Genomic DNA, 23,362 nt, shown 5'->3' with positions numbered 1-23,362 from the left:
TCCTTTACACAGTGTTTTGGCTCTTGGAAGTTAAGTCCTTAGCATTTACAGGGAAATAAATTGATATATGCATTTGGAGAAGGTCTAGGCCATTTAACGTTCTGTAGTCCAGCACTTGGGACTGACAATTCTGTTTGGGATTTTATTGCAGCAGATGGCGAGTTACCAGCTCCCTGGATTTCTGGCTGATCATCAGGTATTTTTCTGCACCATTATGTTTTAAGGTATCAATCATGTGCAAATGTAAAGCAATTAAAAAAATTTACTGAATGTTTTTTTTTTTTTTTCTTTTTGGTCTGAGAATGAAGATACAGAAATAATAGTGACACAGGACCAGCTTCAGCTATACCATCATTTGCTTGTGTTTTATACAAATCTATTGCCATTTTTACTAAAGTAGTGTTTTGTGATTCTTACAGTTCGGACTGACTACAGCAACCATGGCCACCCCAGATGTAAGCGTGCACGTAGAAGAGGTGGTGGTGGTGACAACACCGGATAATATAATGGACGGAGGCAGCATGGAGGAGGTGAAAGCGGTTCTTGTGACTACCAACAGGTAGGGCTCTGATATATTAAACTCTGAATACCATCTGTTTATAGTTACTTTATTGATCAGTATTTGTGAGGAGGAAAGGCGGAAGAAAAGAAATGGCAAAGAAAGACTTTTTTTGGCAGAAAAAAAATAATTTACTTATGTAAGCATATAGTAGTGTCACTAACAAATCTCCACTACTGTCGTATGAAATAAACACAAAGGTATGCCAGTCATAGAATGGTTATCTATCAACAAATTTCCGCAATATGATAAAGATTGTCTCTCTGTCCCCAACGCATTTCGCCAGTATGGCTTCCTCAGGGGATTTGGAGAGACCCACGTTTTCAATATGAAGCAAACAAAGGATATATATATATATATATATATATATATATATATATATATATATATCCTTTCTTTGTAGTGGAGATTTGTTAGTGACACTACTATATGCTTACATAAGTAAATGATTTTTGTTTTCTTGCCTTTCTTTGCCATTACTTTTCTTCCGGCTTTCCTCCTCACAAATACATATAACATATAGGCTTGGCAACCATATTGCTGTTAGTTAAAAGCTCCCTTGGTCATCCTATTTTCTATACTTGGTCAGTTGTTTGAGTCCTGTATATGAGGGGATCAGGACATCGCAGGACACTGTAGTATGTTTGCAAAGTCCATTTATTATGGTTCAGTCTTAACTCAGAACACAACTTCCCCCTAGCATAAACATAACACAAAAAACAGCTTAGTCCAGCGGAACGCAAAGTGGCTTACTTCAGCAAATAAAGTCCTGCTGCCCAAGCAGCAACACCAGGATTGGACCTGATACTCAAATATCAAGTATTACAGTTTCAATAGTCTTTGCCCAGTGCAGTTCCCTTTAGCTTTACTCCTTCCTCTTTGACACAGACTGGTCCTCCTGCTTCTTGCCAGCACCGGGCATACCTGTCAGGTCAGTTCAGAATTCTGGGCTGTACTACAGTGGGATAGGAATGCCAACCAAGATCCTATCACAGAGTCCGGGCTCTGTCGCAGGTTGCCAAACCAAATTTCCCAGACTTCTTTGCAGTAAATAACTTTTTTCATAGGAACCATGACCTAAAGCAAGAGGGAATATATCTACCATCCAGGACCCAGCTCTGACATCTTGTACAACTTGTTAACCTTAGATACTTCCTTTGTAAGATTGTTCTTTTGCCTTTGTTTTTTTCGCCAACCCTGTCACTAAAGTACAAAGAAAAATAAAACTCTCTCTGCACGAGTTCATACTCGCTCCTTTTTATTTAAATTGTATGCTTGGAGAATCTTCAGTATTTGACATTTGTGGGAATGTCAGAAACCTGGACTGCCGCTATGTTTTATGTTTCTAAATGCCAGACATATGTTTCTACAGGGCACCGTTCCGAAACAGGCACCACAGTGAAGGATCATAAATATACCACTTTTGCAATTGTCATTTTCTAAATATGGGGGTTTCATAAAACTTTGTTTTAAACCAGCAAAGTGTCTGTGTTTCTTTGACTTCCTTGGAAAACCAGGAGAACGTTAGCATTTTGTGCTTTTTTTTATTTTTTTATTTTTTTTTTTTATCCCTGAAGGGCAGCCATATTCTTGCAGTCCATAAATAATTTAGCATGCCTGCAGCAGGTTTTGATCTCCGCAATCTACGTTGCATGGGAAGATATCTCCCAGCTGCCTATTCTTTGCATGGAAATGTGAGTTTTGTGCTCGCTGCTGTCCTGAAATGCCATCTACAGTCCAGACAAGCAAATACAAGGCTTTAAGGGCTGCACCCATCTGCCTCCCACAATTTTTCCATGGCAACAAGCAAGGGTCTGCTATAGATATGTACTCTCGGGGCTGACATAAAACACCTTCAGCCGGGGGCTGCTGACATATTCCTTTCTCTCTGGACCAATCACAGAATAAAGAATGTAGAACAAGTTAGGGAATTTAAATATACCTGGTATTTTATAATGTTAACACCTGATTGGCCAGGCAAAACTTTAAAGTAATTATTTTCTTTTGCCAGAAATCTTTTCCAAACGGCATTCAACACTTCTTTTGCTGGGGTCCCATGCAAACCCTGATGGCACCCTAGATCCGTATATTTGGCCCTGCGTAACCTAGCCTTCAACTACTACCATGCATGCAGTGTGCTGCAAAACAATTGAACATTTCTGCTTTTGTGGTTAATAAATCTCATATTCCTTACATCCAGAAGAGTGACACCACTTTTTTCAGTTATATGAAGAGCAAATACTAACTAAAAACCTGTCTGGGTGCCACCTGCAGGTTATTAAACAGCCTTACCCAACCCCTTTATCCATGAGGAACCCCTGAAATAATTTTCAGGTCTCGGGAAGCCCCTACTAAATCCAATCAGAAAAAGCCTCTTCAACTTGTGACCTGTAGAAGTAATGTCCCTCTTACAGTGGTGGCTGGAATAAACCTTTATATCAACTAATAACTTCATTAGAGGCATGTACCTGACTCTAACAAGTGGTGGTGGCACCAGAACTATTCAGGCATTATTAAATGCCACAGTCCAATGAACCCCTAGCAACATCTGGATGAACCCTGGTTGGGAATGGTTGACTTACACATTTAAGGTGAACAGCAAAACAATTTTACTGTTTGCATCTGTTCACTGTAGCAAAGCTTGTTTGTCCTGACTGCTTTCTTCTCATCTAGGGCCTGCTTTATGAAAGCTCTCCAAGGCTGGAGAGGATACACTTTCTTTAGTGAAACTGGGTGATCCAGCAAACCTAGCAAATGTTTTGAATCCTAGACCAGATCTATTCCAGGTTTGCTGGGTCACCCAGTTTCACTGATAAAAGTGTATTCTCTCCAGCCTTGGAGAGCTTTAATAAATCAGGCCGCTAGTCTTTATGGCTGGAGTCTGATATTAAAAATAGGCTTTATGTAAAAAAAAAAAATACAATAAATCAAAATAAAGTTCTAATAAATAGTGTATTTTTCTGAATTTCCTGAAGTTGCGGGTAAGCTTGGCTTCACAACCTAGTGCATCACTAACTGGAAACAGGTCTGGGCGGCCATTCGTAATGTTTTTTCCAGGTAATTGACTTGACCTGGTGACAACAAGCTAGCAAAGTCAGGATTCAAAGTACGTTCTCAGAGCTTTATTAGAAAAACTAATAGAGGAGCTTAGACCATTGTTTGTTATTTATTCATATTTTTTACGATGAATAGCTATACTAAATATGTTCTTTATTTTATGTGTGCTTGTCTATGGTTCAGTGTTATATCGGTTACATAGCCAGTACTTCAGGCTATAGCAAAATAAAATGCATCATAATAGGTCAATACGAATGTAATTTCACTAAGATGGCCAAAAATGTACAGTTGTCCTAAACTTTGGTTCTTCTTTCGGTTCAGGAGCCTAGCTGAAGAAGCCCTAGAATCAGAAAACGTGGCAGCTGCAGCTGCAGCCGCCTTTAGTGCCTCAACAGAACTGAAAGAAGCTGTTTTAGGTATGTATTGTCTCTGCTTATGTTCAGAAATAATGGACTTGTAAGCATTACTGAGAGATGCAGTATTTTCTTCTGACCTAAGGGTAAACCTGTTCTTTGCCCATGCAAAGTGACAGGTTCTCTTTATTGCCAACCTCTGCAGCTGCAAATATTTACGTTAACTTTTGCTCCCCTTTTTGGCTTTGGGAGTGAGAAAATTTTAGAGTTTACACAGAATGCAAGTGATGGTGTCCTGTCTCTACTGTTGTCTAGAATAGACAGGGGAATGAAACATGACACAGATGCAAGTGCTGTACTTTGCAGGTAAAAAATATTTTAATAATCTCACATAGCTCTAGACATGAGTCCTACGATTTCCAGTGCTATTATCAGGCCTTGCCCCCCCTGTTTGCTTTGCCATTTACATAGTGTGCACCTGCAGGCTTCTCTTTTATAAGAGATTTATAAATTGAAGATGCACAGAAATGTTGTTCTTTTTCTTTTCCCTCTTGACTATGATTATGGCTGAGAAGTGAAGATGGAGGATGAGGAGGAAGAGGAAGAAACTCTTGAAGCAGAGATTGCCTACCCCATTACCTGTGGAGAGAGCAAGGCCAACCTGATCTGGAGAAAGTTTGTGTGCCCAGGAATCAATGTAAAGTGTGTGCAGGTGAGCACAAGTCTAACTATACGAGCCAATGCTTTATTTACTGCGCATTACTGTACTATATTACAGCCGGTTATTCCAATGTGTTTTACTATCACCCCTTTACTGTTTCTCCAAATTTTGGGCAACAGGGTTTTGTGGGGATATCAAGGGTACACTGAAACAGAAATGAGCTTTTCTCAGTATAATTGACTTTTCACACCAAAGCAAGTAAACTAATATCATATTGAATCTTATTTTCTCTCAATTTTCAGTATAATGACCATCTGATCAGTCCAAAAGAATTTGTACATTTGGCGGGAAAATCAACCTTGAAGGACTGGAAGAGAGCTATTAGGATGAATGGAGTCATGCTCAGGTCAGCAAATAAGTGATGACACTGCAGTCGCTAAGAATATGTGCATGTTATCTTCGGTTTCTTGTGCTATTTATTATAACTATTATAAACACAGTTTAAAGCAAACAATGCAGATGTTGTTTATCTTGTCATTCCCCCTTTGTAGTCCTCAATTTAAATATTTAATTCAGTAATATTTTTACTATAATGTCAATGACTGAAGTAAAATCATGCAGACAATCAGAAGTACCATGGCTCTTTTTATTGTTTAATCTAAATGACTTGGCTTACAATTTTTATTTTAGTGGGGTATTCTTGATTTAAGAGCTAAGGCTAATATTGGAAGAAAAAATGATATATGGCCACCACTTAAATAGTATACAGAAATTTGTTACAACCAAGTGAGACTCATCACAGGCATGGCCTGTCTAGAGCCCAGTATTTTTTGTCTTTGCTAGACTTGACAGGACATTTTTTTCCTGTAACTGCAAGGAAAGCTAAACACAGAGCTAGCTTATGTACCAAAATCATTATTTAGTAGAAAAGGTGTTGAAAGTTTCTAGGAAAGCTTCTGTGGCCTTTGTATTATCCCTATTTGGCTGTGGTAGAACCATACCATCTAATGTTTGTTTTACAAACCTTTTACCTGCATTACCTTAAGACTTCTCTATCGAGGATTATGTAAAACAATTGTCTTTTGTGAATATTGTATGCTCTTCTATTGCTCCCTCTCATGTGTTTCAGCCATTACATTTTACTGCAGCTGTAAAAACTGTAATCAGAATTTTAAAGGCAAACGTCTCAGGACAATGAGACAATTCTTTTCTCCTTTTAACCAAAGCCCATTGGGGAGGGAGGGGATTAAGGAAGGGAAGCATACATTTAGTAAAATCAAATCAAGGCATCAAATCTAGCTCCCTTTTAGGGTTTGCTAGACAGATATGATATTTGAAAGAGATCAATAAGAAACTTACAAATGGGTACTGTTAAATAAAATGACAGGATAAGTAAAACACTTGGCTGTTGGGTTCCACTCTTCTGTGTTCCAGTCCCTGTTGAACAGTATAAATCTGTAGGAATAAGTCCTGGTGCTTTAAAAAAGCATCACATTGGCAAAGCAAGTGTAGAGGAAGTTGCGGTACATCCTGTTTGTTAAGCTCTTGGTTTATGTAAATTAGGCAAAATATGCCAATGCTTCATGAACTTTAGTTGTTTACTTGATCAGCAAGCCATCTTATCTTCAGAGTGTGCCAACTAATCCTGCTTGCAGTTTAGGAAAAAATGTTGGGAAGCATGGCTTTATTTTATTTATCATGTAACAGCCAAAAGAAATTGCTTTAAAGACGAAAAACAATAGTGTGCCCAGCCCTGTCCTCTTCTATATGTAGTGCAACAACATCCTTTAAATGCATTATTAAGTACAAATATAAAAAAAGCATTCACACATAATCTTACATTCACTAATCAGATATGGTTCTTTCTAAACTTTAGAACAGGATGGAGAACCTAATGCAAAACCCACATTTTGGTAAAGAATGTGTCATTTAAAAAAGTTGTTTACATTTTTTATGCAGTGATCAGAAGATACATGGTTTGTAAGATTTGCAATCTTCTGCTGCTTAAGTACAGCCGTCGCCAGCCGATGGTCCGCGGACCACTGGTGGTTCACGAGAAGATTTTGGTGCTCCAGAGTCACGGGCCATGTCCCCTGTGCAAATCCCTGGCTCAGGGAAGTGGGCAGGCTGTGTTTCACCACACAACCCTTCCACTCTCGCATTGCAGGCTCAGATCTGCGATGGCGGGGTTATGACGTTATGACGTCACTATGGGGAGGTTCCTCCCCTTTGATTGACAACTGGCTCCCCGCGCATGCACAATCAGGAACCGGTAATTTGAGTGGTCTGTGGGACCAAAAAGGTTGGCGACCTCTGCTTTAGTATGTTCAACTTCATTGGGGTTTAATGATCAGCTAAGGCCGAAACTAGGAAACACACTGACTGCATTTTCTCATTCTTAAATTTAGGTCTAATCAAATAGTAAAAATATCTGACATATTGATTTTACTATAGTGGACAAAGAAAACAAGATTAGAACATATTTGTAATTATCTATTACTTTATCAGGAAAATAATGGATTCGGGGGAGCTGGATTTCTACCAACACACCAAAGTCTGTTCTAACACCTGCCGGAGTACCAAGATCGATGTGACGGGGAGTCGCTTATCTCTCTGCGGCCAGGTGTCCACAGAGTATATTCCCATCACCACTGCAGCCAGTGAAAGTAAGTGGAGACTCTGAAATGACTTCTTCTCCATCCAGTATAAGCACATTTGTTGTTGACCTTATAATCTTAGTTATTTATTTAAAGGATAAACAAATTTAACCTCAGTTTTAGGCACACATTAGATCTTCGTGTCTTACCTCTGACACTATGTGCTGAGACCTTTTCCATAGTGTTTCTTAGGTCTACACTGAGAATTGTTTATTTTAGCAAGAAGTGTAATATTGACTTACTGATTTCTTACAGAAGTGAATTTTGCTGTGATTAATGTAAATAAATCTACTAATCTTGCTTGCATTCTTTTTATTGTAGTCAACTAATATGGCTGCCACCAACATTTAATAATGCTCCATGTGTTTGTGTGTTGCCTTTGACCAAGATGTATATCCCTAAATCCTCTGAGACATCTCCTGTATGCGTGTTCTTGGGTGTCATTGCAACCCGCTAGGGTTGACCTTCCTGGCTGATAGATGTATGTTATCCCCCTGAGATAGCTAGTGACCTTCAACCATCCATATTTACTTGTGATTGTGAATGTACAACAATTTTTTGTTTTAAAGGTTTTTCAAAAGTTGGTTAGCTTGCATGAACGAACCCAATCTAGTATCTTTAAGTATTTTAAAGGATAAACAATAATGTTGCTGTTTTGGTGGATGCTATGACCATACCTAGAATAGGTTTTTGGAATCTGGAGGGGGATCAGCATGATGGCCAAGTATCCATCATTTTCTGAAGTCACATGGCAGGTTGTTTTTAACACTTTCCACATCTGGCATACATATTGGATTATGATGATTTTAACTTCCTTTTCTGCACAGATTTTACTGTTAACGGAAGCCCAGCAACTATCACTATAGAGACATGTGAAGCATCCGGTGAATGGAGCACTGCAGTCGGAGGTAAATGCTGCATTTTATGGCATTTTATCAAATAACAAGTTCTTTGTATATATTTTCAGTCTTCTGTGAACCCATATGATTTTTTTTATTTGTAAACTTTATGCAAATTTTAATGTCTGTAGTAGATTGCTCGTTAGTTTTTTTACATTTAGTGAGCTATATTAGGCGTTATGATGTTTTAATTCCATTCACAAATAGCTCAATATGTTTTTCGGTTCATTTAAATAAACACCTAATGACTTCAGACAAAACAAGTGTTTGTGGGAATATTCAGGCTGGTTCCTATCCTTTACTGGGAAATAGGACATAAGATGGGCTTGTCATGTGAGGCATATAAATCATTTTAAAGTATTATTTAATATTTATAACCCTGAACTTCAATTTGTATTATAGTAGATGAAACCCTGGTCTTCTGGCAGGGACTGCGTGATGCTGGTCTGCTTGGTGATATCATTCAAGAGTTTCATCGGGAACTGCTTGAGACAATGAAAGGCCTGAGACAGCGGCTGCATACTCCCCCTATTCAATTACAGGGTAATTTTACTCCATGCTTATCCTGACCACTGTATTCTTTTACTGCTTTTTCATGGTGGTTATGTGATGTGTAGGGTCCTTTTTGGGTATTTTTTGCAGTGGAAAACCTTTACTGTAAGGAGCCATACTAACATGTCTGTTTAGAGAGCAGATGCATGATGCCTTGCAATAACAGTACGTTTTGTGACTCTGCCATTCTGCCCTTAAATGTCCAATCTATAGCAGTAAACAGTAGAGAATATTTAAGTGTTGCATCCAGAACTGTTTTTATATTTTAAACATTGTCTAGGTCTTCTCTCAGACATTACTCCGCAATTCCAAATGTCCTTTTTGTTGGTTTTCTCTCTCTCTCTATTTTGTGAACCTAAAATTGACCCTTTTCTCACCTTGAGCAAATATAGTACATTACAAATAATGCATTGGGACATGTGCTGTAGTCCCAAGAAAAGACACACTGCTTACCCAAACCTATTTCCTTACATTACACAAACAATTATTAAATGGTAGACCCACATTAATATTTTCTCTTAAACCCATTATTTTGAGCCACTGGTAAATTTTAGGACTAATTGGGCTTCAGGGACAGGCTATCAAATGAATTTGATTTTATCCCTGGTGCTTCTGTCACCTGTAAATTGGTTTCTTTTCTCTTAAGTTCCATCTTCTGTTTTTTTTTTTCAGATGCTGTGCTGCTTAACAACATTGTCCAGAATTTCGGCCTGCTGGATTTGATTAAGAAGGTGCTGGCCAGTCACAAAAACCAAATGGATCGCTCGAGAGAGCAGTACACCAGAGATCTAGCAGGTACTGTTCTTCTAATGGTTTCTAGAAGTCTCTTTTTAATGACCACACTATATGCACAAATTCTGCGTCACACAACAGACCAGAATGACGAAAAGCTTGCCATAGGTTTTGATACTTTGCCATTAATTTTGATTTTTGGTGGCCATTGATTATTAGCATGTCTTTAGTTGGAAGTTTCCTAAACAAATAGTCTCGGCCATACTTTTTTTTAAATAATAGTAAAAGAATGAGAATGCATTGTGCAGGACGTTACAAGTGTGACTCTGGTGGCTTTCCGCTGTTGACCACAAAACAAACAAAAAATTACAGACTCTTGCTGTTAACATCTTAAGAAGCTTTACTTGTTTAAGCAGCTCATGCATACTAATGTGTTGAGAGAATGGCATCAAGCAATTTTCACCCCTTCCTATTTAACATATCAAATATTATTCATAACTTATATTGGGGAGAGTTAGGTTGTTACAAGTTGTTATTTCTTCACCATCCTGCTCAAGCACCTGACAGCCTGAATGTACTGGAGAATTATGGGACACACGATTCTTGTATCATACACAGATCTACTGCTGTTTACGATCTTCTCAATAATTAGGATATTTATTGGTTTTAGAGATTCAAAAGTAAGAACTTACACTTGTCTAAAATCCTTGTATTATAAACAATGGGTCTGGTGGTATTTCTTGGGTCTTGGTTTAATCCTACAGGTTGCATGAAGAAATAATAACTTTCAGTTTCTTTATTACATTTCTACTGCACAGGAAACAAAAGCATTCAAGGGCTTTCCTATATCACTTCTCTGAGTAGCTGATGGAAAAGATAATGCTTAGTGTAGCTATAGATAGACATTTTAAATAATATTGTGTTTATTTGTGTTATTTCTTTCATATGTTTTAAGAAAATGTTAAATTAAGGGCTGAGAATGATTGTTGGGATCTTTTTTTCTTATCTCTACAGCACTCGAGCAGCAGTGTGATGAACATCGGAGACGAGCTAAAGAGCTGAAGCACAAGTCTCAACATTTAAACAATGTGCTGATGACACTGACCCCAGTCAGCATGCCCCCTCCAATGAAGCGGCCGCGTTTAACCCGTGCAACATCTGGTCCAGCATCTATAAGCTCGCAGTCGTCCTCTCAGCCAACACAGATTACCCTTCCTCAAGGAATGTCCATTTCTCAATTGACCAGTATCCCCTTTGGCAAAGTACTATCCACTAGTATCCCCTCCTCCTCCACCACCACTGTCATTAACAAAAACTCAACTTCCCAAGCCAGTGCACCCTCTTCCCCAGTTTTGGGAGGCTACACTATCCTGACTCCTTCAGGTAGCAATTTCCCAGGCACTCTGGAAATTCACCCTGACTCCTCCAACCTCACTGTTCTGAGCACAGCAGCTATGCAAGATAGCAACACAGTTCTCAAAGTGATGAGCCCCATCCAGCTGTTAACGCTGCCAGGGCTGGGTGCCACCATACAGAACTTGGCGCACATAGCCCCAGCCGGGAGTACCATTGTAGCCATGCCCTGTGACTCAACAGATGGGGAAGAAGAGCATACTACCATAGAGGTAACATCTCTAACCGAGGACCAAAAGTAGGAAAGTGAAGACAAGCTCTGGTACCTTTTAATTGCTGGCAGATGTCATGTGACTGTGATGGATATTGGGATCTTAGAAGCAGCTGATGAACCAAAGAAGGACGAGGGAAGTTCTGTGCTGACAGATCTGCAGCGCATTGCACAGAATACGGCCACAGATGGTTCAGACACAGAACAGGATGTTGAATAAAAATAGAGACTGTCTCATGCCTTAGTGGTAAGATCCTGCTACAGTCACTCCTAGGATGCCACTTTGCTTTGTGAGCGTGGGTGGTGCTCAACATCAAGGTGGAATCCCCAAACCTTCAGTGTTATTATTATCCAATATGTGCAAAGTACAGTAGGTTGAGCAACTATGTACAAGCTTGCACCCACAGACATTTGAATGTATTGGAATTTGGAAGCCCTGTGAAGTTAATCAGGGTTTCCATGAAAGCTGGACACCTTCAGCTTTCATCAAAACTTTCCCCTATGGGATCATGCAGGTTGGAAAAATGTATTTAGAATTCAAAAGCCAGTTAGTCAACAAAAAACATTTTATTCGAAAAATAAAAGCATAATATGTGCCCCTTTTTTTTTTTTTTTTTTTATTATTATTATTGCTGAGCATTGTCTGCTTAAATTGCCCTTTCTTCACATTTAGCTGTGATATTCAGGCTGCGAGGATGGCACAAGGCTGGCATAGTGTGGCACTTTCATAAACACTCTGATACCAGTGCTGTGCTCCAAGTGATGTATGCAGCAGCAGACAGGGTTAGAATGGGTGTAAATGTAAAATAACATTTTGTCAGCTTTTAACAATTTCTTTACTTTCAGCTCAATCGTTTCTTTCCTAATGAAAGCGCAGGCTGAATTCTGTGTGATTTCACTTTTTTTTGATTTATTGGACCTCACTGATAGAGAAGTTGCAATGTGTGTGGAAGTTCGAGAGCTCACTAAAGTGTAGTGGATTTTAATTTTAGCTGCTGCATTCCTCAAAATAGCTTTACTAAGACTGGATATTTCATCAATCTCCAAAATACATAACTGAAAGAAATATTTTTGATGAATGAGCATTTACATAAAATCCAACAACTTTAAGTGAGACCTTGCACTACATTTTGAGAGAAAAAAAATGGATCCTGCCAATGCTCATCTTTTGAAAATACTAGTGGGCTGTCTGCTACTATCTTCAATACTGATTGTGTTTTTGACAAAGAACAAGCATGCAGCAAGCAATACCAGTATTGGGAGTAAAGCCAACTCCAGATAAGCTTCTTCCAGTGACTCATAAGGTAGGATTCTAGATGAGGTATGCTACAACCCATCCACATTAGTACTTTATCATTACTTCTGCAAGGGTATTCTAGATGTTATAAGAGGCTTCTGATTACTTGCTGCTTTCATTGCTTACTTAGAAAATCATAATTAAAAATCTCAATGGTGCAGCAGACAAACAAAAGAAACTATAAGCTTATTTCATGCAAATTTTTGGAAACTTTAAAGGACTAACACCAAAAAGCACAACCTGTGAAAGAGAAAGGGCTTATACTCCCCCATCCCACTACTTGTTCCTTCCATCTTTGCTCTGTTTAGTAGCTTAAGTCGCCAAGGAAATCTTCATAGTCCCCACTTTATATAATATGGTTCCTTCTGTTGACCCCTGTGACACAGGTGACTGTACCCCTGTGTACAGTCCTAGGGACATAGGGGTCTGTGGAAGGAACTGCAAATTCAACAAGAGGAGGCCATTGCTTTGCTAGTGCAAAGATTGGAGGAATAGACCGTGGGACAGGTGGCTATATAAATTATTTCTGACATTCTTTTTCCTTCAATCAATTTATTTAATAAAGAAGAATATGAACCTCTGCTTTGTTTCCTTAGTGTAAAAGCTCTCAAAACGGAGATGGTCCCTCACGTTTACCAAAAACTAGCAGGTTTTTTTTTTGGCTGAAGGTATTTCAATTTTCTGGCACCAAATTCAGAATAAAATTCTGTTGGGTTGGCCTAATAAATCCAAATAATCAAACTGGTGGAAAGAAATGTTCTTTTGTTGCCCATAGTCGACCCTCATCAGTAGTGTTTTCTTTTAGGAAAATAAATCTTAATTCAGCAGCAGGTATGACTTTTGTGTTTTTGTTCACTATACATTTGCAGAAAATATTTATTTTGTTTAAATTTCACAGCTCACTAATAAATCAGCAACAATTTACTTCTCGTTTCTTTACTTTATCAGTTTCTTGATAAAATGATTCCTGGTAGCAGAAAGGAATATATTCTCTATTGTAAGACAACGCAGACAGTCTGAAGGATGGAGGGGACTAATGAAACAAAGGTAACCCCCATTATATTTAGCCTGTTATAGAGAGATAGTGGTCTAGAAGTGATATTTCAGTTCTAGTTGCACACCACTGGGCTATGTAGCCTTGACATATCCCATCTAGATTGCCCCTATTTGAAATCTAAAATGGATAGCCCTTAAATATGAAGCCTAATGCATGTTAATCAGGGCTGGTGTCTCTGCTTGCAACGGCTAAGACGAGTGGAAGGACTAAATGCCAATTCAGTATGCTAGTATGCACTCAGAACTGAAATGTCCTGCGCTGACTCTTTTTCAGGAATCATCCATAAGCCTCAATGTATCTTAGTAAGGGTGTTTTTTGTCCATAATGCATCTCTATAGCAATCAGTAAAAAGAAATTCATTAGGTTATGAAGTTGTTTTCTTGTTATGTATTTTTTGATATGATGGACTGGACTCATTTTTCCCTGTGTTTATAGTGCCTAGATGTACACAGGGATCTGCCTGTATTGCTTATAACTGAACCCCGCCTGACTATTTACTGAAAGGAGTCACTGGCTGATGTAACAGGAGGAATAAAACACTGAAACACCATGTGTCATTTTTTGTTCTGTCACTTTTCCATTCAAGATGGCTTCTTGTTTAAATTAGGAATATGTTAATTATATTTCCCCTTTGGTTAAACCTCAATAAAATGTTGATAGGTGTCGGAAAAAACTTTTTATTTTGAGACCATGGAATGATGTTGGTCATGGGACAGGTACTGAGGCTTTGATCACATTTCGTCTGACACTGGAAGTACCATTAAGCAAGAACTGGAAGCAACTTTTTGTCAACACTACTTTTCTAATCTTCAGAAGCTTGGAATGCAAAGGGTGGAGTGGATGCTAATATTTAATAAAAGGGGGATTCTAGTATCTTAACACTTATTTTATTGTGAATAATCCCTAAATGCATGTTTTGTCTAGGTGTAGCAAAATGGTTATAAAGACAGACTTTATTACTTGTTGTTTCAGCAGACATTGCTCCTAACCCTGCTCCAGTAGGCCCTTATTAGAATAACTAAACCTGTGCTAAGGCAAGAATCTGATTATACCTTTAAGTGTTGACAAAACAAGCATATACCCCAGCATTGCATGGTTTACTTTCATTCAGAACCTTTAAAAAAACTTTCCTTTTATAGCTAAGCTACACAATCTGCCATATTGTATCTGTCTCCAGACTGGACTGGAGCTCCTAAACTTTGAAAATGTAGTACAGGTTTACTTTTTGGATTTCTTATACAAGAATCAAAACATGTAGAACAGTGAAAGGTAAAACAAAATGATATAAATATGATCTAGTAATTCCAAATATTTTTCAGCTTCCTTCAGAGAAAAATGATTCTGGGTTAAACACTGAAAACTAATTATGTGACTATCCTGTCTACAAGTTGCAGTGTCACTGCAGGAAGACCTTTGCTGTCACCCAATTCAGACAGTAAAAAATAACTGATCTACAGGTAACAAAACTTTTTGCCCATAGTTCCTCTATAACGGGGGTTTCCAAACGTTTTGCAAAGAGGGCCAGATTTGGTGAGGTGAAAATGTGTGGGGGCTGAACGTTCAGCACGTACTCAGTGTTGGTGTGGTGCATGCGAGTCCCACACAGCACACGCCCACTATAATGATGTAGGGGACTCCCTTATGCCCACCAAGTAGCCGGCCAATAATTGCAAGGCGGTTGATCAACTCTAATGAAATAAAAAATATTTTTTTGTACATGTGTATTTTATATTGTGGTCAACAGTGCTGGCAGGCCACATATTATTGATTTTATGACAGAGGCTGCGGGCCAGTGAAAATCTGAACACGGGCCACAATTGGCCCCTGGACCGGACTTATACAGAGTTTACAGTGGTCCACACTCTTTAGCCAACCCCCTCTTCTCTGTGTAGAGCTGCACATCACTATATGGAGCCTTTTCTTTGTAATGTCCCTGTAAATGAACAAGAAGAATATTTCCAGTGACAAGTATATACCATCTCTAAGCAGATTTTGTATTAAAAGAGTGAGAATGTGCAATGCAGATGTAGCAAAACTCATGCAAATGCAGCTCTAAACACAAGAATGCAAGTTCACATTGTGGTAAAAGACCCAGAATATGATGCTTCAAAATGCTTCTCATCTAAAATACAAAGGCAATTAGATCCAGCTCTTATGAAGAATGGGTCAAAGAAAACAACAGGAAAACTTCTATTGCCTAGGAGGGCCAATCACATTTCATTGGGTACAAAAAAATGACTTCTTTGCTGGGCTTATTCCTAGGTTTGTTCTAGCATTCTGTGCAGTCTTTTGCAAATACAAGAATACTACATTTTTTTTCCACAATCCTAATTATACTACCAGCCCCCTTCCTTTTCCAGTGTCAACCCCAAAATGATCTGGTTTGACCCAAAGCAAGCTGATCACACACTCCACTTATGTCCTAATGATTAACAAACTAAGGGCTCATTTAGACTTTTTGTGCTGCAAGAATTTTCTATTTGACTGCAGTGTTTGACTAGCACGCCCATCAACACAAACCCTTAAGCTGGACAGGAACAGGTCTATAAGTAATGCTTCTGTTAACTGTCCAGAAAAAAATGAAAAGAAGTAACATTATTTTGACAATGATGATTTAACAGAATATTACAAGCATGAAGAATGTGATAAAGCAGGTGTTACTCCAACAATAACTACAAACATATCAACATTGTTCCCAGAGAGTAAAAGTTTGTTTTCTTAGACCATGATGGAGGCACTTGTTATTCTGCAGATGTTTCCACTAATGTCACCAGATACTATTGGAGGTGTAAATGCATTCATAAGTACTATAGATTGCTTTAAGAAAAAGCTGGATGCTTTTCTAGAAGCACAGAATATAACTGGGGATTAAAGCTTTAAAGTAAAAATAACAGACTTCGGGGAACATCTGATCTCTTCCATTGGAGCAAATTGTGCCAGGGTTTTTTTTGCCCTCCTTTGGATCAACTATGTCTATAGGGTTTTTTTATCCAGGATAAGTTTATTTCCCTAGTGGGTGAACTTGGAATGGACTGATGGCTTTTTATAACCTATGTAACCCAGATCATAGTGTCAAATTACAGTTCATACGCCCCCGTGGAGACCCCAATTATTAAGGATGACCACAGTCAGAACCACCTTGGTCACAAATGAATCCTCCCTGTTGGAGAAGAGATAGATTTCTTCTCACAGGCATTAGACCTGATTTATTTAAGCTCTCCAATACACTTTTGTCAGCGAACCTGGGTGATACAGCAAACCTGGAATAGATCTGGTCCAGAATTGAAACCATTTGCTAAAAAATTACTTTTAAGAAATCCATTCCAGGTTTGCTGGATCACCCAACTTCACTTATGAAAGTGTATCTTCTCCTACCTTGAATAGCTTTTATAAATCGGGCCCATATAATCACATCTCCTGAATATCAGGATAACAAAGTTTTCCCACTCCTCATTTATTTGTCTCCTGTCCCTGACCAGGGTTTGGCAACTCTGTTACTGGAGTGGTCATGCTGTTAGGCCCCTAGGAAGTTGAAAAACAATAGATTTACTTGAAGTATGAGACAAAAAAGAGTGTGAGATCTTTCTTATCCTGATATTCAGAAGATCTGATTTAATGCCTATGAGAAGAAATCTTCCTTGTCAACATTGAAGAATGGTTCATGACGGAGGTCCTACTGATCATGGTAGCCCTGGATGATTGGGATTTCTATAGGTGTGTATGACCTGCAAATTGACACTACAATCTAGGGTATCTAGTTAGTGCACTTGCTCCTCCAATGGTATTTTATGACAGTGGTGAAAATATAATGTTTAAAATCTTTTCTGAGAATTAAGAGATATTTTTTTGGACTTAATATTTAAGCATTACATTGATAACATATGCATATTGATACATTACAAATATATATATATATACATACAGGTAGTCCCCGAGTTAAGGATTCCCTGCTTGCTTGTGTGCAGGACAGAGGCTTGTAGGAGGCGGTTTGCATGATTTGCAGAAGAAATCTTTTGCTAAACACAGCTGAGGTTGTGGGTGATTTTAAGAGCTGATCTGTAACTTGTAACTCATTCACCCCCCTAGCAGATAATCCTGAGAGTGACTCGGGGTGGATTTTACCTGCAAAAAGTGGCAATACCTGTTTATATATATAAACAGGTCTGCAAGGTTATACCATGGCCTGTATAAGTGTTGCTTGAACGATTTTGTTTTTCATGCTGATTTTATTACTATTATATTATAACACTAAGGTGAGGTTTAATATAATGATACAATAATAATATTATATAGTGTAATAATATAGAACTATTATATTAAAACACTAAGGTTTAATAACGTATGTAAAATGTAATTATCTATTATATTTATATAATATTAACACTAAAGTATAATATAGTACAATATTATTAATAATAATAATAATAATAATAATAGAACTACTATATTATAACACTAAGGTATACTGATAATAGCACTAATATAATATAATACTTAGGATTCAATTTAACTTGTTATCCTACAGAGAGATTATAGGATTGTTAGATAAAAATCACCCATCAGGCAAGTGTTGCCGCATTCCCAGATATGCAGACAATTTATGTAAGGCCTGACCGATGTCCTAAATTCCTTAAATTTAGTTCATTGCACCATACAACTGCTAAATGTGCAGCCTGCTGAAACCCCCTATTCATTTACAGCTTAAGATGACTTCACCTTTTCCTTTCTTTAGGTCTGCAGTTGCCATAGTTTTGCACATGTGATCAAACCATGACAACTGATATACCGACAACCGTTGACAACAGTTATCACCAGGGACATACATTGTATGCAGCATACACTGTGAATACCCTAGGAGGGTGAATGCAAAAGAAAACAACATTGGTATGTTAAACCATTTTGATTTCTTTCTTTTAGGAAACAGTTAAATCCTATTGTGTGTTACTTCCTCCACCTCCTAGATTGTAAGCTCTTCGGGGCAGGGTCCTCTCCTCCTCCTGTGTCACTTTCTGTATTCGGCTGTCATTTGCAACCCCTTTTTAATGTACAACGCTGCGTAATATGTTGGCTTTATATAAATCCTGCTTATTAAATAATAATAATATCGTGTAGGTTTTGCATTCCTTTTATAATCTTTTATCACCAAAGGAGTCAGTCTTTTTTTCATTTGCATCTTCCATACATCTTGCTCTTCTACCTTTCCCCCTTTGCCTTTACAAAGCATCACTTAAATGGCTGACAACTGGAAAGAGAGGGGAAGGGCTGGCTTGACGTCATTGTTGTGAAAAGCCCTGAAGCCAGAAAGAGAAACGAAACTGTATGATAGAGAAACTCACATGAGGAAGCCGGTCAGAAAACACACACATAAACCAAGCTGGGAGTGATTTTGGATGTTACCTTGACCAGGTGACAAGAGCCTCCTGTCTTCCTGGTAAGAAACCATTATGATTCTTAAAATATTTTTTTTGGCCAGTCTATTTTTCTCTGCTGATACAAAACAATAATCCTTTTGTCCCTTTTTTTCCTAGGGACAGTCCCAGGCATGTCATCCAGTCACCAAAAATCTCCCTTTTTTTCTTTCTGTTCTTAAAAGAACATTACGCATTTATTACAAGCTAAATTAGTATATCTTACACATATCCATTATAGATGTGCAGTTGCAAGTTGTTTTAAAAATTGTAAGAAAAGGGTAGACATTTGTCACCTTCTTACTGTTAAAAGTTTGTAGTTTGTTTTTTAACCAGTTCTGCAAATTGTGTATTTTGTTAATATTTAACATAAGATATATTAAAGCTGAACACTGGGCAAATGCGAAGAGAAAAGTAAATACAGCGAGAAAATGTATACAAGGTATAAAAGCTGGATTACCTGGGGATTTGTTTGTGATCTGGTCCCGAGATCTATTCAGCCATGCAGCAGATAAAGCTACATACACACGTACACACGTGATTCTCATCCAATAATCAGCTCAGGGCAGATATCGTATGAGAATTTGGCGTGTGTACAGCGCTCGTTATCCATCGTCCTGGCAGATCCACGGACGATGGAAGACCAACGATCATAATGGAAGTGAAGGGGAGAGAGCGCAGCAGGATGCCGCGCCGTTGTTCCCCCCTCCCCTCTCCATAGAGCAGAACAGTGCTGTAGGTATATTATTATTATTATTATTATTAATAAACAGGATTTATATAGCGCCAACATATAGCACTGGTTCATGCATCGTGCAGTCATTTGTCGTTGGAAAGGATTGTGAAAGATCCCTTCCAACTACAATTATTGCACCTGTGTGTATAGCCTTAGTAATGTTTATAAATCAAATATGATAGTACAGTGCTTGCAGGTTAGCACTCTGGCCATTGCAGCGTTGGGTCCCAGGTTCGAATCTTAGCCAGGACGCTATCTTCATGGAGTTTGTTTGTTCTCCCCGTGTTTGTGTGGGTTACCTCCGGGTACTCGGTTTGCTCCTACATTACAAAACATGCAATTAGGTTAATCGGCTTTCCCAACAAAATTGACCTTAGACTTAATTACGTGAGACTATAGAAGGGACACTAGATTGTGAGCTCCTCTGAGGGACATCTAGTCACATGACAATGGACTTTGTACAGTGCTGTGTAATATGTTGGCGCTATATAAACACTGTGTAATAATATTAGCACCCCTAGGAGGCTTTATAATTCTGACAAAGAATTTCTGGATAGCCATTAAACACTCTGATGTACACGTATTATAAAAAGACTGGTTCAATCAGAGAAAGGAGCAAATACAATTATAAGTAACATTTATAAGTCTTATAGGTCTTGGCTACTTACCCACAGCCTGTTACTGGACAGCAAAAGGAGAAACAGCACACTGATAAGCTTATCTATCTATTACTTTGTTCTTTCATTCTATCTACATGATTGTTAAGCCGCATACACACGTGCAATTCTTGTCGTTGGAAATGATCTTTCACGATCCTTTCCAACGATAAGAACCGCAAGATGCATGAACGAGTGCTGTACATACAGCACCATTCTGCTCTATGGAGAGGGAGGGGGAAAGCGAGGGAGCGGCACCCGGCTGCGCGCTCTCCCCCTTCCCTTGCATTAGGATCGCTCATCGTTCATCGTCCGTGGATCCGCCAGGACAGATCCACGGACGATGAACGACCTGTGCTGTACACACGCCAGATTCTCGCCCAATATCTGGCCGATGCCGATTATCGGGCGAGAAAAATTTGACGTGTGTACGCAGCTTTAGAACAGAAGCACTAGAAAACAAACATCAAGGGCAGCATGGTGGCCCAGAGGTTAGCACAGGTCACAGGTTAGTTCTTGGCTATGGATTTATCTGCATGGAATTTGCAGGTTCTCCCCAAAGTTGGTTTAATTGGCTTCCTCCCAAAATTGACCTTAGACTGTATTAATGACATATGACTATGGTAGGGACATTAGCGAGTGACATGTCTATGGACTTTGTAAAGCACTATGTAATATGTTTGCGCTATATAAATACTGTGTAATAATGATTCCTTGTGCTGCTTCTTTTTCTAATCTGAGCTCCATTGTACCAGGACTACTACTTTGTCAGAATCGGGCACTTTATTTGTAGATTATAATTATTTTTTTTTCATTACATGACTTTAAAGGCCTGAGTTTACAAGCATTAATATTATTATTAAGCAGTATTTTTAGCTTCAACATAATTTACAGCACTGTAGAAGCATTAGGATGATCATCCATTGTCACTTTGGGGAAAGAAGACAAATATTTAGACCTCAGTGTTGGTTTTTTAACTGAATTGTACAGCATTCTAGAGCTCATTGTATTATACTGCTATAAACCAGGGGTGTCAAACTCAAATACACAGGCGGCCAAAAATAAAAACTTAGACCAAATTTGAAATGTATTGAAAAAAAATAAGTTTTTCCTTCCCATTTGGAATTTAGGTCAATCCTCTGCATATTGCTGCATGCTCTTCTCATGTGTTCTTGTTTCTTCTTATTGAGATTAATTGTTTTACTTTGCCAGAGAATGCAATGCGAAAGTAAATGAATTGCTGCATTATTTGGATTCACATTGCATTCTCTGGCACAGTAAAACAGTTAATATAGCAATAGCTCTATGATAATTCCTGATAATAATAATCCTGATAATTCCTGATTATTGAGTTTATCTGTCAGTGTAAACTCCACGGGGTCCACGCATAAACTGCTGTTCAGTAGACACGAGTGAAGCTGCTACTACAATTCCCGGCATCACTTGCCTCTATAAAATGTGGGGCCACGCATAGGCAGAGAGGCCGCTGGTCCAGAGACACGAGTGATGCCGGGAATTGTAGTAGCGGCACTGTATTGGCCTCTATAGAACAACAAATTAATATGAATTGCACCTAGCCCGCCGTTACTACGGATTGCAGTAGCGGCGGGCCAGCTGAAATTCATATTAAGATTTCTTTCGGGGGCCAAAAAAAGAATGTGCTGGGCCAGATTTGGCCTGCGGGCCAAAGTTTGACACTCCTACTATAAACTAAAAAATCACAAGACATCATGCCAGGAGACTTGTGGATTTGTAGAAGTTGTATCATCTAGTATATATCATGATAGCTGGCTCAACATTTCTGATGGTTTATTTATGCTGTTTTTAAAGGGTCAACAATGGGACAGTTTGGACCACCGGTGCCACTGGATGTAGCGCCACTTCTAGCAAAAGTGGAGCTTCGCCTGGCATGTAACAAGTGTAGCAGGAAGCTGCATGTGATCACCTACACCTGTAACAACGTCAATCACAACTGCAGCGCTAACCTGCTTCTTTCAAGACCAAAAGATGCTAAAAAGATCAACAAATGGCATGAGGTGAGGTGTCGCCCTGCATACCCCAAACCAGCACGTTATTCCATCTGCTGGCACTACCGACCCACCCAAGGCTGCATCACACACTTCGAAAAATGCAGTTTTGCTTGGACTGATGAGGAAGTTCAAGTCTGGTCTTTTGAGAAGGACCATCATCTGGAGAGGAGCCATCTGCGTTCTCTTCTAAAAGGCAAGCCATCTCCAGGTGCCAGTCTTAAGGAACCCAGTAGCTGGCAAGATATCTTGAACGAGTTTGGAGGACGCTTTCAATATATCTGTGAACAATGTTTCTATGATAGTCCTAGGAAGGTGACTCTTACTGATTTGTGTCAATCCCACCCACGCCCTGTGCCTCTTCTTGCTCACATTGTTATCGACCATGCCAGGAAGCAATGTCATGTCATCCGACCCATGCCTTATGCACCTCATATTCGATTGTGTGCCCACAGCTCTAGGGGTCTTCTGTGTAGGGAGGAAAATGGACACTGCCCCAACGCACATAGCGAGGTCGAGCTTGCGGTATGGAGGGTGGAACAAAATTATGACCTGAACCGGAGCAGTATACAGGAGGATGCTGGAGAGAACATAGGTTTTTACTGCCGTCTCTGCTTGGTTAGTGCCAGCACTCAGGAAAGTTTTGAAGCACACTGTTCTTCAGTGGAACACGGACGCATGCTGGCAGCTGATTCACTGCAAGCGTGGATTTATCGTGACCCGCCAGATGGTATGAAAAGATTCTTTATTTGTGAAAAGTAAGTACAAATTCCATGTTGTTATTTGTGGTTCTTTTGTACTCAGTGAACAACGTACTTGAAAACCGTCATTACATGCACAGGAAGTGCAAGATTTCACTAGATATGATTTTATGACAGTATCATACCAGGTACTTCACTTCTCTGACCTTCCACATTTCTAACACTCTGTACTACCCCACTTCTGGCTTTTATGTTAATTCTTTCCAATCTTTTTATCTATTGTCACTTAGCCTTTTTTCCTTTTCTCTAAAGATTGGTGAGTTCCACAAACTCTCCTTTTCTGCATCACGCTGATCTCATGGTTCTCCCATGATTGTCTATCTTCT

General features: G+C 38.9%; 2 protein-coding genes across 5 annotated transcripts in view; both read left to right on the top strand.

The window, feature by feature from the left end:
• The first annotated feature begins 6 nt into the window (after window positions 1-6).
• GMEB2 (glucocorticoid modulatory element binding protein 2) lies at window positions 7-13,998 on the top strand. 4 transcript variants are annotated; one of them, XM_072414322.1, is made up of 10 exons: window positions 7-196; window positions 420-559; window positions 3,938-4,032; window positions 4,545-4,681; window positions 4,933-5,036; window positions 7,139-7,296; window positions 8,115-8,195; window positions 8,589-8,729; window positions 9,411-9,533; window positions 10,485-13,998. In XM_072414322.1, the coding sequence occupies exons 1-10, from the start codon at window positions 155-157 to the stop codon at window positions 11,123-11,125; spliced, it is 1,662 nt and encodes a 553-aa protein (XP_072270423.1). In that variant the 5' UTR covers window positions 7-154; the 3' UTR covers window positions 11,126-13,998. The 4 variants fall into 4 exon arrangements, with proteins under 4 accessions (XP_072270423.1, XP_072270424.1, XP_072270427.1 ...); XM_072414323.1 differs by having other exon boundaries at window positions 302-559; XM_072414326.1 differs by lacking the exons at window positions 7-196; window positions 420-559 and adding an exon at window positions 4,285-4,335 and having other exon boundaries at window positions 3,943-4,032.
• HELZ2 (helicase with zinc finger 2) overlaps window positions 13,339-23,362 on the top strand; it is a 36,332-nt gene continuing 26,308 nt past the window's right edge. Inside the window, exons 1-5 of the mRNA XM_072414321.1 lie at window positions 13,339-13,438; window positions 14,768-14,905; window positions 18,181-18,332; window positions 18,670-18,879; window positions 22,079-23,033. Of these exons, the coding sequence (XP_072270422.1) occupies window positions 22,087-23,033 (947 nt within the window). The 5' untranslated portion in view covers window positions 13,339-13,438; window positions 14,768-14,905; window positions 18,181-18,332; window positions 18,670-18,879; window positions 22,079-22,086. The remainder of the gene's footprint in view (window positions 13,439-14,767; window positions 14,906-18,180; window positions 18,333-18,669; window positions 18,880-22,078; window positions 23,034-23,362) is intronic.

Source organism: Pyxicephalus adspersus, chromosome 6 (assembly GCF_032062135.1).
Source record: "Pyxicephalus adspersus chromosome 6, UCB_Pads_2.0, whole genome shotgun sequence".
NCBI lineage: Eukaryota > Metazoa > Chordata > Amphibia > Anura > Pyxicephalidae > Pyxicephalus > Pyxicephalus adspersus.
This window is presented reverse-complemented; position numbering and strand designations above follow the sequence as displayed.

Coding starts and splice junctions, on each gene's coding strand:
- GMEB2 (XM_072414322.1), top strand. CDS start 155: ATGGCGAGTTACCAGCTCCCTGGATTTCTGGCTGATCATCAG. Junction 7,297..8,114: donor CACCACTGCAGCCAGTGAAA/GTAAGTGGAGAC, acceptor TTTTCTGCACAG/ATTTTACTGTTAACGGAAGC. Junction 8,196..8,588: donor ATGGAGCACTGCAGTCGGAG/GTAAATGCTGCA, acceptor TTTGTATTATAG/TAGATGAAACCCTGGTCTTC.